This window comes from Cynara cardunculus, assembly GCF_001531365.2.
Source record: "Cynara cardunculus var. scolymus isolate 2C chromosome LG 3, CcrdV1, whole genome shotgun sequence".
Lineage (NCBI taxonomy): Eukaryota > Viridiplantae > Streptophyta > Magnoliopsida > Asterales > Asteraceae > Cynara > Cynara cardunculus.
The window spans coordinates 3,522,587-3,537,070 of record NC_037530.1 but is presented as its reverse complement, the minus strand read 5'-3'; the positions used below and the strand labels follow the sequence as shown (position 1 = coordinate 3,537,070).

The 14,484-nt window shown below is 36.6% G+C and overlaps 3 protein-coding genes across 5 annotated transcripts; 1 reads left to right on the top strand and 2 right to left on the bottom strand.

The window, feature by feature from the left end:
* Window positions 1-205: 205 nt before the first annotated feature.
* On the top strand, window positions 206-5,407 carry LOC112508824 (cryptochrome-1-like). 3 transcript variants are annotated; one of them, XM_025113613.1, is made up of 5 exons: window positions 206-1,077; window positions 1,498-1,716; window positions 2,261-2,997; window positions 3,160-3,926; window positions 5,045-5,407. In XM_025113613.1, the coding sequence occupies exons 1-5, from the start codon at window positions 768-770 to the stop codon at window positions 5,046-5,048; spliced, it is 2,037 nt and encodes a 678-aa protein (XP_024969381.1). In that variant the 5' UTR covers window positions 206-767; the 3' UTR covers window positions 5,049-5,407. The 3 variants fall into 3 exon arrangements, with proteins under 3 accessions (XP_024969381.1, XP_024969382.1, XP_024969383.1); XM_025113614.1 differs by having other exon boundaries at window positions 2,291-2,997; window positions 5,045-5,381; XM_025113615.1 differs by lacking the exon at window positions 5,045-5,407 and having other exon boundaries at window positions 2,291-2,997; window positions 3,160-3,930.
* On the bottom strand, window positions 5,383-7,143 carry LOC112508620 (nodulin-26-like). Its single transcript, XM_025113292.1, has 5 exons — window positions 6,991-7,143; window positions 6,695-6,913; window positions 6,361-6,567; window positions 6,204-6,265; window positions 5,383-5,667 (listed from the first exon to the last, which is right to left on the bottom strand). Exons 1-5 carry the CDS (start codon window positions 7,141-7,143, stop codon window positions 5,442-5,444), a joined length of 867 nt encoding a protein of 288 aa, XP_024969060.1. The 3' UTR covers window positions 5,383-5,441.
* Window positions 7,144-9,023: 1,880 nt separating this feature from the next.
* Window positions 9,024-12,674, bottom strand: LOC112508529 (5'-adenylylsulfate reductase-like 4). Its single transcript, XM_025113173.1, has 4 exons — window positions 12,269-12,674; window positions 10,938-11,125; window positions 10,263-10,387; window positions 9,024-9,697 (listed from the first exon to the last, which is right to left on the bottom strand). The coding sequence occupies exons 1-4, from the start codon at window positions 12,479-12,481 to the stop codon at window positions 9,258-9,260; spliced, it is 966 nt and encodes a 321-aa protein (XP_024968941.1). The 5' UTR covers window positions 12,482-12,674; the 3' UTR covers window positions 9,024-9,257.
* Window positions 12,675-14,484: the final 1,810 nt, after the last annotated feature.

The following is a 14,484-nucleotide window of genomic DNA, read 5'->3' as shown; positions in this document are numbered from 1 at the left end:
AAAAATGCATCAAAAAATAATGGTCCATGTAAAAAGATATTCCACTCTGGCAAAGAAAGAGAGGTTTTTGTTTTCCAATTCAAAGATAAGAACAGGGATAAAGAAAAAAACAGATTCATAAAAAAAAAAAGGAAAATAGAAATTACAACACAAAGCTTTGTGGCTGCAAATTGCCTCTCCTCATCCCATCCAACCCTGTCTTTTCCCTTTCTAACTCACATTTGGGTGTTTCTTGTTCATTAAAATCCCAATTATAAGGGGTCAAATATTCTGATTTCCTTATTGTTTATTAGATTCTTCTTCAAATACCCATCAAAGTGGAGTAAAAGTTTCCCTACTTTTTTGTGCTTTTGCTCTTCAAATGATTCTTCATCACATGACTGAGTGACAAAAAAGAAACCAAGGATAAGAAGACTACCAACTTGCTCTCCAAGCAAATACAAACACCTGTCTGTGATTGAGCGTCTGAGATTTGTGTATTCCAGAGAAACTCATAGTTATCCGAATTGGGTTTCTGGTTTATGGAGAAAAAGATCGTCAGAAATTCGAATTAGGATCTGGGTTTCTTGAAAAAAGTTGTTAAGCTGAATTGGGATTAGGGTTTCTTGATAGAAAAATCATCAGAATCTTTACTGGGTTTCTTGAGAGAAAGGGATCAGAATTCTGGAATTTGGGTTTTTTTCCCCTTCTCTTCTTCTCTATTTTTCCAACATAATCCTGGTTTTAAAGTGTTTGTGGGTGAGAATTGGGGCTAGGGTTCTTGAGGGATGGCAGGTGGATGCAGTATAGTATGGTTTAGGAGAGATCTGAGGGTAGAAGATAACCCTGCTTTAGCTGCAGGTGTAAGAGCAGGTAAAGTGATAGCAGTTTTCATATGGGCACCTGAAGAAGAAGGCCATTATTATCCAGGGAGAGTATCAAGATGGTGGCTTAAACAGAGTTTAGCTTCGCTTGATTCATCCTTGAAGAATCTTGGAACTTCTCTCATCACCAAGAGATCTTCTGATAGTGTTTCTTCTCTTCTTGATGTCACCAAATCCACTGGTGCTACTCAGATCTTTTTTAACCACTTATATGGTCAGCCCCTAACTTCATTTATATGGGTTTTTCTTCAAGATTATGCCATTCATATAGGGTTTTTTTTTTCAAGATTATGCAATTTAGATGGGTTTTTGTTCATTTATATGGGTTTTCAATTGTTTATCCTCTTCCCTTTTTGGTTATAATTTTAGCAGATTTCAAGGATGTCAATTTCATGTTTCTTGTATGAATGCATCATAGATCTTTAGCTACAAGTTTCATGAATTCTATAACCCTTTTTAACCACAGATTACAGATTATAGGAGTTTGAGAACTTTGAAGCATATTCCTTTTTTTTTTTTTTTTTCTATTTTGATATCACTTGCAACAATTGGGGATCAAGATCTTATAAAAGTAGCTTAAATTTTATTGGTTTGTGCTGAATTAAGGGTAATTAATGTTTTTGGTATATTGTAGATCCTCTATCTCTGGTTAGGGATCACCGAGCGAAGGAGGTTTTAACTGAAAATGGCATAGCAGTGCGCTCGTTCAATGCAGACTTGTTATATGAACCATGGGAAGTTCTTGATGATGATGGTCGGCCGTTTATTACATTTACATCATTTTGGGATCGATGCCTTAGCATGCCGTATGATCCCGAGCCTCCACAACTCCCACCTAAAAGAATAATCTCAGGTTACATTCCTAATGATTCTAGGGCCACATATATTTGCCTAATTTATTTTTAGTTTCTTTTGTTGGGTATGTTGGATTCGGAGTTAGGAATCATTCCATGTCTAATCCATTTACTATTTGGTTTTTCATCTTATAAGGGTGCGTTTGGTATGCTGATAATACTGGACAAATCAAAAACTTGTTGTTCCACATTTGGTGCGACAACATGACTGGGACTGGACAGGACCGAACCAGACAAATATGGATTTTTTTTCCTATCCAACCATAACAAGTGGAACAAAAATCAGTGAGACGAGAAAAGCTTGGTAAATTACTAAAATACCCCCATCAAATTAAAACCTTAAAACCTTCTACATTTTTTTTTAATTCGCGTACCTCATTCTCATCCAATCCTGTCTGACCAGTACTATCCATTTCTATTTGCATACTAAACGCACCCCCAACAAAATTCACCAAATACGATAAAATTCTAGCAATGCTTGTAGATGTACTATGCAAATTGGATAACCATGTAGATATTGTGTCCAACCTTTGGTCTTGCAAGGATACTCGATGGTTTTATGGTTTCCTTCAGGTGATTTTTCTAGATGCCCTTCAGACACAGTGGCTTTTGAAAACGATTCAGAAAGGGGAAGCAATGCACTTCTAGCTCGGGCATGGTCACCAGGATGGAGCAATGCTAACAAGGCACTAGCTGCTTTCGTCAACGGGCCATTACTAGATTACTCTAGAAACCGTAGAAAAGCAGATAGTGCCACAACATCTTTTCTTTCTCCGCACCTGCATTTCGGAGAAGTTAGTGTACGGAAAGTCTTTCACCTAGTACGAACCAAACAAATCCTTTGGGCCAATGAAGGGAACAATGCTGGTGAAGAAAGCGTTAATTTATTCCTGAAATCTATCGGTCTTCGTGAATACTCAAGATATATGAGTTTCAACCATCCATATAGTCACGAAAGGCCGCTTTTGGGACATTTGAAGTTTTTCCCTTGGGTGATTGATGAAGGCTATTTTAAGGCATGGAGACAAGGTAGAACCGGTTACCCTTTAGTTGATGCCGGCATGAGAGAGCTTTGGGCCACCGGTTGGTTGCATGATAGGATCCGAGTGGTGGTTTCTAGTTTCTTCGTGAAGGTTTTACAACTACCTTGGAGATGGGGCATGAAATATTTCTGGGATACGTTGCTAGATGCGGATCTTGAGAGTGATGCTCTTGGTTGGCAGTATATATCTGGAACTTTACCTGATAGCCGCGAGTTTGACCGCATAGATAATCCTCAGGTATGACCTTTCTTTGACTTCTCCTGCATCGTGTTTTGGGATCAAATGGTTACAGTCAATAAACTTAATCTGTGTCAAAAAACTGGAAATTTTCAGCGATTCCAACGACTTAACCTGAAAATCAAGAAACTTTTGTGTTTTTCTTTTATATTTTTTTGTCAGATTGAGGGCTATACATTTGACCCGAATGGGGAATACGTACGAAGATGGCTTCCTGAGCTTGCTAGATTACCAACTGAGTGGATACATCAGCCGTGGGATGCGCCAGAATACGTGCTTCGAGCTGCTGGAATAGAGCTTGGTTCGAATTACCCTCTTCCCATCGTAAAGATTGATGCAGCAAAAGCTCGGTTACGTGAAGCACTTACACAAATGTGGCAGCATGAAGCCACTTCTAGAGCCGTTCTAGAAAATGGGATGGAAGAAGGTCTTGGTGATTCGTCTGAAGACGCTCTGATAGCTTTCCCACAAGATATGCAAATGGAGATGGATCAAGATACTGTTAGGAATCACACGAGTATCACGATTCGCCATTATGAAGATCAAATGGTTCCTAGTTTGACTGCATCTTTGTTAAGAGGTGGAGTAGAAGAAGAAGAAGAATCATCTTCAGATCATAGAAGTCTAGCAAATGATAGCAGGGCAGAAGTTCCTGATGATGTTATGGATCCAGAACCAGCAAGGGAATCACTTCATCAAGAACTTGCACAGTTTAACATCCAGATAGCTCTGAGGAACGCTGAAGATTCTCCGGCTGAATCTTCTAACGGTACGACTTCTAGGAGGGAACGAGATGGGGTTGTGGTTCCCGTGTGGTCACCGGCAACTTCTAGTTTTTCAGAGCAGTTTGTAGGTGAAGACAGTTCTTATTTGCAAAGGCATCCACAGTCGCACCAAATGATCAACTGGAGGGAACTTTCTCAAACCGGGTAAGACGTTAGTAAATATCATTACCTTCGTTTTCTAGATGTCCCCTATTGATTCCAGATGGGATAGTTTTCATGGTGGAACTCATCTGTTTGCCTTTATATGATCTAGTTTTTTGGTTAATTGCCAATATTCCAGAACTGGATCTTAAAAAGTTTGCATTTGGTCTGAACTTTCCTATCTTTTTCTAGCTTCGATCCCATTAAGTATTCTCCTCAATCAGTTCTGAATTACTAGTTTCATGTGATCATACGCAAAAGGTACCCGTGCGTGCTTGTATGATCCAATACTCTTCAATCTCTTTGTTAAGTGTCAAAATGTTGAACTAGATCCCCCCAAAAGGTTTGCATCTTTAGTAATCGATCTGAACTTTCACACTTTCCTAGCTTTCCCGTAAAGTATTTCCCTCAACTTTACTGGTTTTATATCATAGACTTAGGTTCAAGGAAAACCACAAAAAAATAAAAAACTGAGGAATATCCTAATAACCATTCATTTGTCTAGTATGCACATGTGCATCCAAGTGAATGAAAATGGTTCCTAGTTTCTATGCACGTGTGCATTTTATGCACATTAGACAATTACTTTTTATCCACATGTGCAACTATACAAATGAATGATTATTAGAGTGTTCCTCCGTTTTTCTTTTCTTTGTGGTTTTTCCCTAAACCCAACCTTATATCATAATACTTGAAATATATCTAGTTTCGAGATTTTTTTGCCCTCATAAGACAGTTCATCTCAATCTCTTTGGAATTCGACAAAATTACAAACAAACAAAAAAAATTGCGTTTTTTTCACAATCCATCTGGAATCTTATTCATTTTCCTAGCTTTCCCCCAAGGTATGCTGATGAACTGCATTCTGAATTACTAGTTTTCTGTCATCTTACTCTAAAAGATGCCCGATTTCAAGATTTCTTGCCCGATTTCAAGATTTCTTGGCCTTACGAGATCTACTTCACCTTGGTCTCTTTGTTAACTATCAATCTTCAGAAGTTTGCATCATTTACAATTGATCTGAACTGTTGAATGTTTTTCTATAAATCACTAGTTTTAGATTTTTAAGCAATCAAAAATCGAACAATATCTGATATGAAGGTTTGTTGAACTATAAGCAGGTAATCTGTCGTCTGAGAAATTATAGAAGCTCAAAGATATTGGCAAAAATCAGCCGTTACAGATTCTCATCCACGATCTTGTTTTCCAAGACTCGGATTCAAAGACAATCGAGGCCAGATTTGGAACCGGAAAGATAATCTTTCTGTAAACCATTTTGGTTCCTATGCTGTTCATATTATTCTAATGCTGTATAGTGAAGAAAAAGAAGTGTTTTAGACATAAGAATTCTGGAATCCTCTAGAAACCCCAGATTTTTTGTGTTTTTCTAATGTTCATGTCGTTGTTGTACTTCGGCGTACAACCTATCAATGCTGCATAACTAATAAATTGTTATGAGGGATGTGACGACCTTTTTAGAACTACTTGGTGTCGTGAATTGTTGAAAAGTTGTGGTTTTTATGGAATCGACTGGGAAAACAGATCGTTATAGATGCTTCTGGGGTCCTCGTTTTCGAAATCCTGTTTCTCTTGCTTTGGTTGTCGGAGAAGACTGTATACGAGGCTTGCGGTTAGAGCTCCTAGAATAGGGGCAACGATAAAAATCCAAAGGTTTTCGTATTCATTTGCCACAACTGCAGGGCCTATGCTTCTTGCAGGGTTCATAGAAGCTCCTGTAATTGGCCTGCAATCAATTTTTCGTATCAGAATCGAAATAAAACATCTTCTATCATGTTATTTTATTATTTGTAGGGTCATTACTACAAAATCAGCTTTATAAGATGTCAAATATGTCTAAAGGCATGTTTGTTAGCAGCTTGATGAGCTTAATGAGAATCACAGCTTATTCAATCAGCCATACATGACTGTTTAATAATGGTATAATGATATAGAAATTGACTTATTCAATAAGCTTTCAGGGGAGAGCTTTATGTAGAAAGCAAGTTAACAAAACCTTCACAATCTATGCAAACAAATTAATATTGTACTTGTTTGTATATGACATTTTTCCAAATAATGTTATATAAAAATATTAATAAGACATTGTGTCCTAAAAAACTTGTTAGTACGCCAAAAACGTTATATCAACTTATTGTAACATTTTTACATACAATGCATAGTTCTTTGGTCTATCAACTTAAATTCTATAAAACAGTTTCTTTAAACATATATGAATCTTATAAAGCCGATTTTGTTGCAATGAGTATGATATTGTCGTACCCTGCAATTATCACATTGAACATCAGCGTGACTCCGATTGCAACCCCTGCAAGTTCCTTGCTCTGTGTTCATCGTTTCAGTATCAAAGTTAATACCTTTAAGAATCCCGAAAGGAACTAGAAATCGAAAATTAGCTAACAAGAAAGCTAAGTAATACCGATCTATCATCAGTCGCAGCACCATTGATGGAGAACATCAAAATGAAAGTGATGACGAATTCCCACAAGAAAGCTTCTGCATCTGTTGTTGGAGTCGAATACCGAGTCACTGTCGGCAGCGTGTCCTTTTGATGATCGAACAAGATTTTCAAAGTGAGACACGCTAATGCCGAACCTAAAATCTGAGACACCACATACATTGGCACCTAAAAGAACAAAATCCCAGATCAAAAATCACATGAATTTGTGAGCTCTTTTAAGTTGATGGCCATCAGTAATTTCTACCATGGTTTTAAGTCGATTTAAAAGGTAAAGTGAATTTAGGGTTCTTACATATAGCAAAGGCAATCTCCCAGAAGCAGCAAAAGCAATAGAAACAGCAGGATTGAAATGGGCACCAGAAATATGGCCAAGTGAATAAATCAGAGCCATCAAACATAAACCCCAAACCATTGCAATCCCCAAAATTGTTAAAGATCGATCTCTGTCCACAAGTGCTGATCCACATCCAGCAAAAATCAAGATATACGTCCCTAAAAGCTCTGCAATAATCTGGGTAACGATAAATTATCAGCACTCTCTTAATTTCTTGGAAAAAATGGCGAAAACCCCTGAAAATTTTCACTTACTTTTTGACAGTAAGATGGAAGAACAGCAACATTATAGAAAAATCGTTTCTGGGTGTGTTTGATTTTTGGTTGTTCTTGAGTAACAGGTAAAGTGTTTCTTCTTGGAGGTTGTTTGGGTGAAAATGTATAAGCTGTTGAAATCGATTCCGCCATTGATGAGTTATGGATTTGGTTTGAAGTGTGGTGTTTTTAAACTAGAATTAAGTTGGAAATTTGCGGCAGATTTGGATTTTGATGGTTAGATTTACTTGATTTTGATGGAAGAAAGAACACCAATTTCCAAATGGTTGATACAAAGATGAAGCCGGCAACTGAAAATGGAAGGTTGGATTGGAGGTGAACTTGACGGAATGTGAATGGTTCAAGGCTTTTCGGTTTTCTGATTTATATAAAAACAACTTATTGACTTATTTCGGTGTGACATTGGTAATAAGCATTTTTGAGTGTTTGGATAAACAATTTATACCGGTGTCAAACCGGTAATAAGAAGTTTTTAATGCATTTAAACATTTCTGACTTATAATAAGTTGATAAGTGCTTTTGTAGAAAAGCATAAGTTGTTTTAGATAAGCAATCCCAAACACCCCCTAAATTTACACGTATTTGTCAAAATCACTGGTCAAATCGAACCAAAAGGAATGATGACGTTGGGTTGTACCAAGTCTGAAACCAATTGGATTTATTTTAAGATTTTTCTTTTTGAAGAAGATCTCAATTCTAGTAACGGTTTCATTAGATATCTTACAACTAGAATCTCTATGTTTTCTGATCCAGTTCCTCCACCACTGTGAACCCCAGTAACCTCTCGTAAAAGTATTTTAACAATACTTTGGCTGATATTAGTAGATGTTACTTGAACCACGCTTTTTCTATACATATCTGTATAAAGGTTATTATGTCAACAATAGAACAGGTATGGGTACATTCGCTCGTATCAAATAGCATTAACCTCCCCATTGCGTATTGGTGCTTATCGAGTATAGAATAAATATGCTTCTCTTTGTTCCTATATGCAAAATTGTTCCATTATTACCAACAGAATATAACAAATATGAACCCTTGCGTTGAAATAATCCACTAAAAAGGGGGCCCAAGCTTATGGAATTGTTGATCTTGGTAGCTGTTGAATGACAATAGTCTGGATTTCGCGTCAATTCGTGATTTGAAATTATTCCTACCGAGTTTAATATTCTATTTTATTTACTATTCTATTAAATAAAAGTAATTCATAATCCTAATCGTCAAAAGAATTCGCTATTGACGAAATGACATGAGTTACACTATAGTTGGTTGGCATCTTCAAGAAACCGTCAAGAACGTCACGATTTGACGATTTACATGGACTTTTTCAGTTTTTCTATAAGAAAATGAGTCTCACCTCTGACAACAATAGGAAAACCATCAATGGCGAATTTCTTTTACAATTTAGCCGGACATTTTTGTGGAAATATGAAAAAATTTGATCGTTTTTTCGCTTTATTTATATATTCAGGTTATTTTAGGGAATACACCTTTAATAAATATGCATATGATTTTATTTACGTACAAAATCTTGGGTATTTTGGGACAATTTTATGGATATCTAGTGGAAACACAGTTCGAAAATGATGTTTGATGATAGTTTTATCAATACCTACTTGGATCCGTTTAGTTTGGTTTGATTGTCTTTGCATGACCGGCTAAAAAGAATCTTTATTTGTTTTTTAATTTTGAAATCGACATCAGATGAATTTATAGAATTAAATTGTTATGTTAGAAAACAAGAACACGATAAGTCCGATTTTCAATTAGATGCTGAAAATACTCGAGCATATGCTAGTCATAGTAAACACAGTAAATTGTATTTAATCAATTCACACATGTTTATTTACCGGGTTGGGTTCACGTGAGACCAGTTTGTTTTCGTGAGACCCCTGAGACCACTTTTTTATACTTAAAACTTCACAACAAAATACTGTGAAGGTAAAAAAATTTGAAGCTACAATTGTGTAGGCCTCTCTTACATATGCAACCAAACAGCACCAATATATCTCATTCTGAGTTGCAATGTATACAGATCTGACATCTATCCAAATTAGTAGAACAGTTGTTTTCGTGAAAACCTTCTGCTTGTAAAAGATGAGAGGAAAAAAGGAAAAAGTACAAAAGGAAGGACACATAAAAACTTGTTACAGCTCTTTTCTATCAAACAAATTGTAATCTACATTTCACATAAAACTTCCCTATCAAGAACCAAGATAAAATCCCAAGGGAATTCCACAGTTGGTTTAACTTCCCGATCCGTCACCGCTCGCCTCCCCAAAAGAAACCGAAGCCAACGACTTTGACGCCCATGCAGCCTTGGCGTTCATCGCTCCATGCAGATTGCTTCGCTTGCAAGGCTCGGTGAGCGACCTGAATAACTGTATCGCACGTTTCAAGTACGCGAAAGGACGGTCCCACAAACTCTTGAACCGTATGTTTACGAACCTTCTCCTCCAAATCACTCGAGCACATATCACGATAAACGGATAACTCAGGTAAACCGACCTCAGAATCACGAATATGGTGGCTAACGCCAAATACGTTTCGTGTCGAAGCATGTTTTCTGGGGACCGTGCCCATGAAAACGGACAACTTTCTGGCTCATTGTTGTCTCGGTTCTCGTGCTCTAAAGTGCATACTGTCTCGCCTACCGATTTTTCATCCACAGATTCCGCTTTAATACCTATACATAGAATCGATTAATGTATTGGGTCATTTTATTGTTGTTTACTTGCAGCTTAATGAGCTTAATGATCTGGGAGGCTTATCCACTTGGCCATTCAGGATTGTTTCTTTACGGTTTAGGGATTGTTTCTTTACGGTTTAGTTGTTGGGCCATTAAGCCAAATTGGCTATATGGAATAAGCCATGACCTCTTTTTTGTCCCCGTTAAGCTTAATACCATAAATGCCCCAGAAAAATCCTACCCTCTCTCTTTGCTTCCCTCAAATCCATCGGTCTCCCGTCCCTAAGACAAACAACTTAATCCATACAGGGATTAACAAAAAAGTAAACAGCCTCGCTAAGCTAGCTGTTTAGCTAATATTGATAAACACGTCATACTTAGTAAAAACTGGCAGATAAGCTCTATGACAATGTAAAATTAATGACCTAAAAAGACATGTTGAAAAATTAATTGCAAAAACGTAAGGAAGCAAGCTTGTGGCTAACCAAACGGGGCTTTTTTTCAATAAGATCAAACATGGCCTAACGTTTAGGAATGGCTGAACTTTCAGAAATTATTTTACCTGTAACGTTACTGTAGAAATCCACAAGCGAACCAAGAGTGCGGGAGCCATGATAGCGCACACGCATTGTTGAGTTCAAGACAAAGAGAGTAGGAAACCCATGAACTCCATATTTCGAAAGTATGCTGCATACAAATTTCTAATGTTATTTGGATACACTCTCATCCCACCAATGAAATGAAGGCACATCAGATTTTTATATATTTTAAATCATTTTATTCAAGCTTACATTCCCTCACTGACGATGTGTATTCATGTGATTGGTGGACAAGAGGGAGACATGAGAATTTGGGATAGGAGATTTTTATCCCACTACCAGGAAGCTGCAATAACTTCTTATTAACTTAGAGAAGCACACATCAAATTAAAGTGGATGCACATTTAGAACCCCTAAAGTGAACCAAAAGTCACCGGGGTGTTCCTCAGTTTTTCATTTTTTTTTGGGGGGGGTCTTGAACCTCCCTCTATATATATATAGAGAGAGAGAGATACCTAAGGGCCTTTGAGTTACCGATAGATCCCAGCCTTCTAGGAAGTCAGGGTTCAAATCTCACCAAAGATGAGAAGGGTGTGTGAATTCATTTGCGGTATGTGCATTATTATATACTTCTAAATAACCATATTGATAGCAAGGCTTTTCAGTAGAGAACAAATGGGCGTATAAAGATCTCAAACCTTGGCCTTATGACGGATTCTTCGATTGCAAAATGAGCGATTGAAGGATACAAGGAAGACATCACTGATAAACTTGGTCTAAATGTTATTGAGAAGGGACACCAGGACGCATAGAAGAGCACCACAACGTAATCTTGAGCATTCCTGTGAACCTTGCTCAACGCCTTTTGCAATGACGTCTCGTCTCCCTTGGAATAAAAATTTGCAAAACGTTGTTAGTATGCCTATTTTATACAATCATCTTCGACTTCTTGCAAGTCTCATCACCAACAAAAAAATAGGAGGATAAAAAAACAACCATTGTGCCTGTTTATTCTTAGGCTTTTCTTTTAACACTCCATGTATACTCTAACCATTGCCTCCGGAACAACAAGAAAGCTTACACTTGGTGATGATGATCATCCTAAGTCGTCCATGTCATCAAGAACTCGTCCTCGCTTTGAAATCGAGCCAATGGAGTACCATATTCCATTCCCACCGCCACCAACAACAACGCTGCACAAAAATCTGGATTTACGCCACCAACCATATTAGAGAACAAATTAATATGGTTTCCAATTCATTTGATTACTCTCTAATATGGTTGGCAGTGTAAATCCAGATCTTCAGATGGGCGTTGCTGGTGGTGGTTGTGGACGTTTTCAAGGCAGGGACAAGTTCTTGTCGACATGGACAACTCAAGATGATCATCATCACAAAGTGTACGTTTTCTTGTTGTTCCTAAGACCATGGTGAGAGCATAAAAGGGTTGCTCTCCCCACCCTCAAAGAATTACAATATTAACAAAAACATTTGACCAAAATCAACTATCTTGAATACCCTTTTAAGCAAAAAGGTTATTCACTCGATCCCCAAAATAACCGCAATATTCGACTTGATAACAACAGCATTCGATTCAAATATCCTTATTCCCATCAAAGTTGAAGCTATAAAGTTACACCGTCCCTCCATCCCTCCGATAATCGCAACATTCATCGTGACAACAAAAGGGAAATCTCATGGACCCAAATGAACATCATCAATTCTAATAATTTTAACATGAACTAGCCATGATAGATGATGAATATGGCATTCTATCAACCAGAAAAATCAAATTCAAAGCTTGTAATGAAATTATATCAACTAACGATGCAAATCAAATTAATCATTCAGCCAATGTGATTCTAGAAAAGAGATGATTCTAATTCATAGTTTATAACAAACCAGCTACGAATCAAACATAACAAGTGACTATAATTCATATTATATACATGAATTCATCATACAAAATGATAAGAGCAGCTGGTAATATCCACAAGTGTTTTGGTTAACTTCTTAGTGTGCGTACATACCTCAATAACACCGAAAGAATTATCCATCCGATTCAAGGGACAAACCGGAACTTGAAAACTGAAGATTGAATCCTTGATCGATTTGGGGGGACAAATAGAATTACAAACCCTAGGGCTTTCATTTGCGCATGTTAACCTACCAAAAATCACCAATAGAACGAACCCAAATCTCGAAATCCTATTTGAACTCATGATTTTTGATGATTCCAACATCTATATATATATATGATTTTGATACAGAATCAAATGAAAAACCCCTCAAAAGATTGAAGAACAGAAAAAGCCTCAGTGTTGAGGCTATTGGAATTGAAATGAATCTGGGTGATTTGTGGAAAAGGGAATGGGAAGAAACAAAAATCAGCAAATGGGTTGTGTGATTTTGAATCAATGGAGGTTCTTTTGCATTTGAGAGTCCACGGGAGGAAGAAAGATAATATCGTCACCCACTCTGAAAATAATAATTTCTTTTTTCCTTTTTTTTCTTGGTAGCCATGGCCCATCAGGATTAACAAGTTTTTAGAGATTCGCCCTTCCAACAACACATAAATTCTTATTTATAGTTTTTGGGGTGTTTAGGATTGCTTATAAAAATAATGTATTGATTTATTTTGGTGTGACATTGATAATAAGCATTTTTAAGTGTTTGGATAAACAACTTATACCGGTGTCAAACCGGTAATAAGAAGTTTTTAAAGAATTTAAACTCTTCTGAATTATAATAAGTTGAAAAATGTTTTTGTAGAAAAACATAAGTTGCTTCAAATAAGCAATCCCAAATCAGCAAATAATACTGAGTTGGATACCACATCAATCGTCAGATCAGCATGATAACCGGTTATTGCTTCAACCCGTCACCCGGGGTACTTAAATGTTTAAAACTTTACATCTTAGGTACCAAAATGGAAGTTTTGAAAGTATATTACTCAAAATAGGAATCAAGTTAACGTACCTTATTTTTTTCATACAATTTGCTCTTTAAGAAAAACGAATATGATTATAGAGAAAAACAATGATAACTTCTTTTGTGAACATTTATTGGTATGTAAGCATTTGTATGGGTTATCATGTAGTCGGTGAATCGTTTGTTTTTGGTAAGTTAAGATCATATTATAGTTTTTTAACTGAGATATTATTATATTTGCATATACAATCATGTTTAAATAATCTTATACGAGATAAGCATGCATCTGATATACGAAAATCGGTGAATCAAAGGAAAAATAACAATCGATTAACGATGGGATATAGCTTAATCGTCTATTCTTGGGTTTTATGTAACTTGGCTTAAATTTTTAAGACGGTAACTACGCATTTAAGCTTCCATTGTACAACTTATTTCTACTGATTCATATGCGATTGGATCCAAAATAATTCTTGAATGTGGGTATTCAGCTCAAGGTATGAATGGAATAATTGGTTATAACATGTTGAATTGACAAATTAAACAATCAATCAAACGAATTCAGCTCAAAATAAAATCTAATTAATCCATTAATACTTTTCTGTCTCAATATTAAAATAAATTAAGGGGTTGTTTACCAAATTTTTTATTAAGTCTTGTATGGATAAATTTGTCTGTATGGATAAATCTGTCTGTCCTCGTTGTTTACTTTTTTTTTCCTGAATTAACAGTGTGAATGATAGAAATGATTGTTTTACCCCCGAGTACAAATGGTATACTTCTCTCATTATCTAAAAATTAACCTTCAATCCAATGTTTTTAAATCAATAACAACGTATTTTTATTTACGCCAATTCAATCAAAATCAAATAATTGATATGTTTCATTGATCATATAAGCTTCAACATTCGCATTAATCCATCAACATATATGCTCCATTGATCCATCAACGGATAGCATCGATCCATCAATGGATATGCTCCATTGATCAGATTTACTCCAACAACAGTCTGCCAAACACAGCCTTGTTAAACTCAAAATGTTGATGAGTTCAATTAAACCTAACCGAGAGATATATGAGGGGAGAAAATGATGATGGGCGTCGAAGTTGATTAGCTTGTAACAGATCTTGGCAAAGATGTTGATGGGTCTGATTAGGGTTTTGTTCTCAGTGATGCAGGGGTGTAGAAGGTTTGGTGAGGGGTGTCGTTGGGGAGAGATGAACGAAGAAGAAAGGGTGTGAAAGAGATGTCGCCGGTCGTTAGCCGTCGGTCCTGAAGAGATGAACGGAGATGTCATCGGTCGTCAGGCATGA

Bases quoted from the DNA above. Each gene is read 5' to 3' on its own strand.
- LOC112508824 (XM_025113613.1), top strand. From the start codon at position 768: ATGGCAGGTGGATGCAGTATAGTATGGTTTAGGAGAGATCTGAGGGTA. The intron at 1,078-1,497 runs GTCAGCCCCTAA...GGTATATTGTAG, and splicing joins CTTTTTTAACCACTTATATG to ATCCTCTATCTCTGGTTAGG. The intron at 2,998-3,159 runs GTATGACCTTTC...TTTTTTTGTCAG, and splicing joins ACCGCATAGATAATCCTCAG to ATTGAGGGCTATACATTTGA.
- LOC112508620 (XM_025113292.1), bottom strand. From the start codon at position 7,143: ATGGCGGAATCGATTTCAACAGCTTATACATTTTCACCCAAACAACCT. The intron at 6,568-6,694 runs GTAAGAACCCTA...TTGTTCTTTTAG, and splicing joins GGAGATTGCCTTTGCTATAT to GTGCCAATGTATGTGGTGTC. The intron at 5,668-6,203 runs GTACGACAATAT...AATTGATTGCAG, and splicing joins TTCAATGTGATAATTGCAGG to GCCAATTACAGGAGCTTCTA.
- LOC112508529 (XM_025113173.1), bottom strand. From the start codon at position 12,481: ATGTTGGAATCATCAAAAATCATGAGTTCAAATAGGATTTCGAGATTT. The intron at 10,388-10,937 runs GTTTGAGATCTT...ATTTGTATGCAG, and splicing joins GAATCCGTCATAAGGCCAAG to CATACTTTCGAAATATGGAG. The intron at 9,698-10,262 runs GTAAAATAATTT...TTCTATGTATAG, and splicing joins TTTCTACAGTAACGTTACAG to GTATTAAAGCGGAATCTGTG.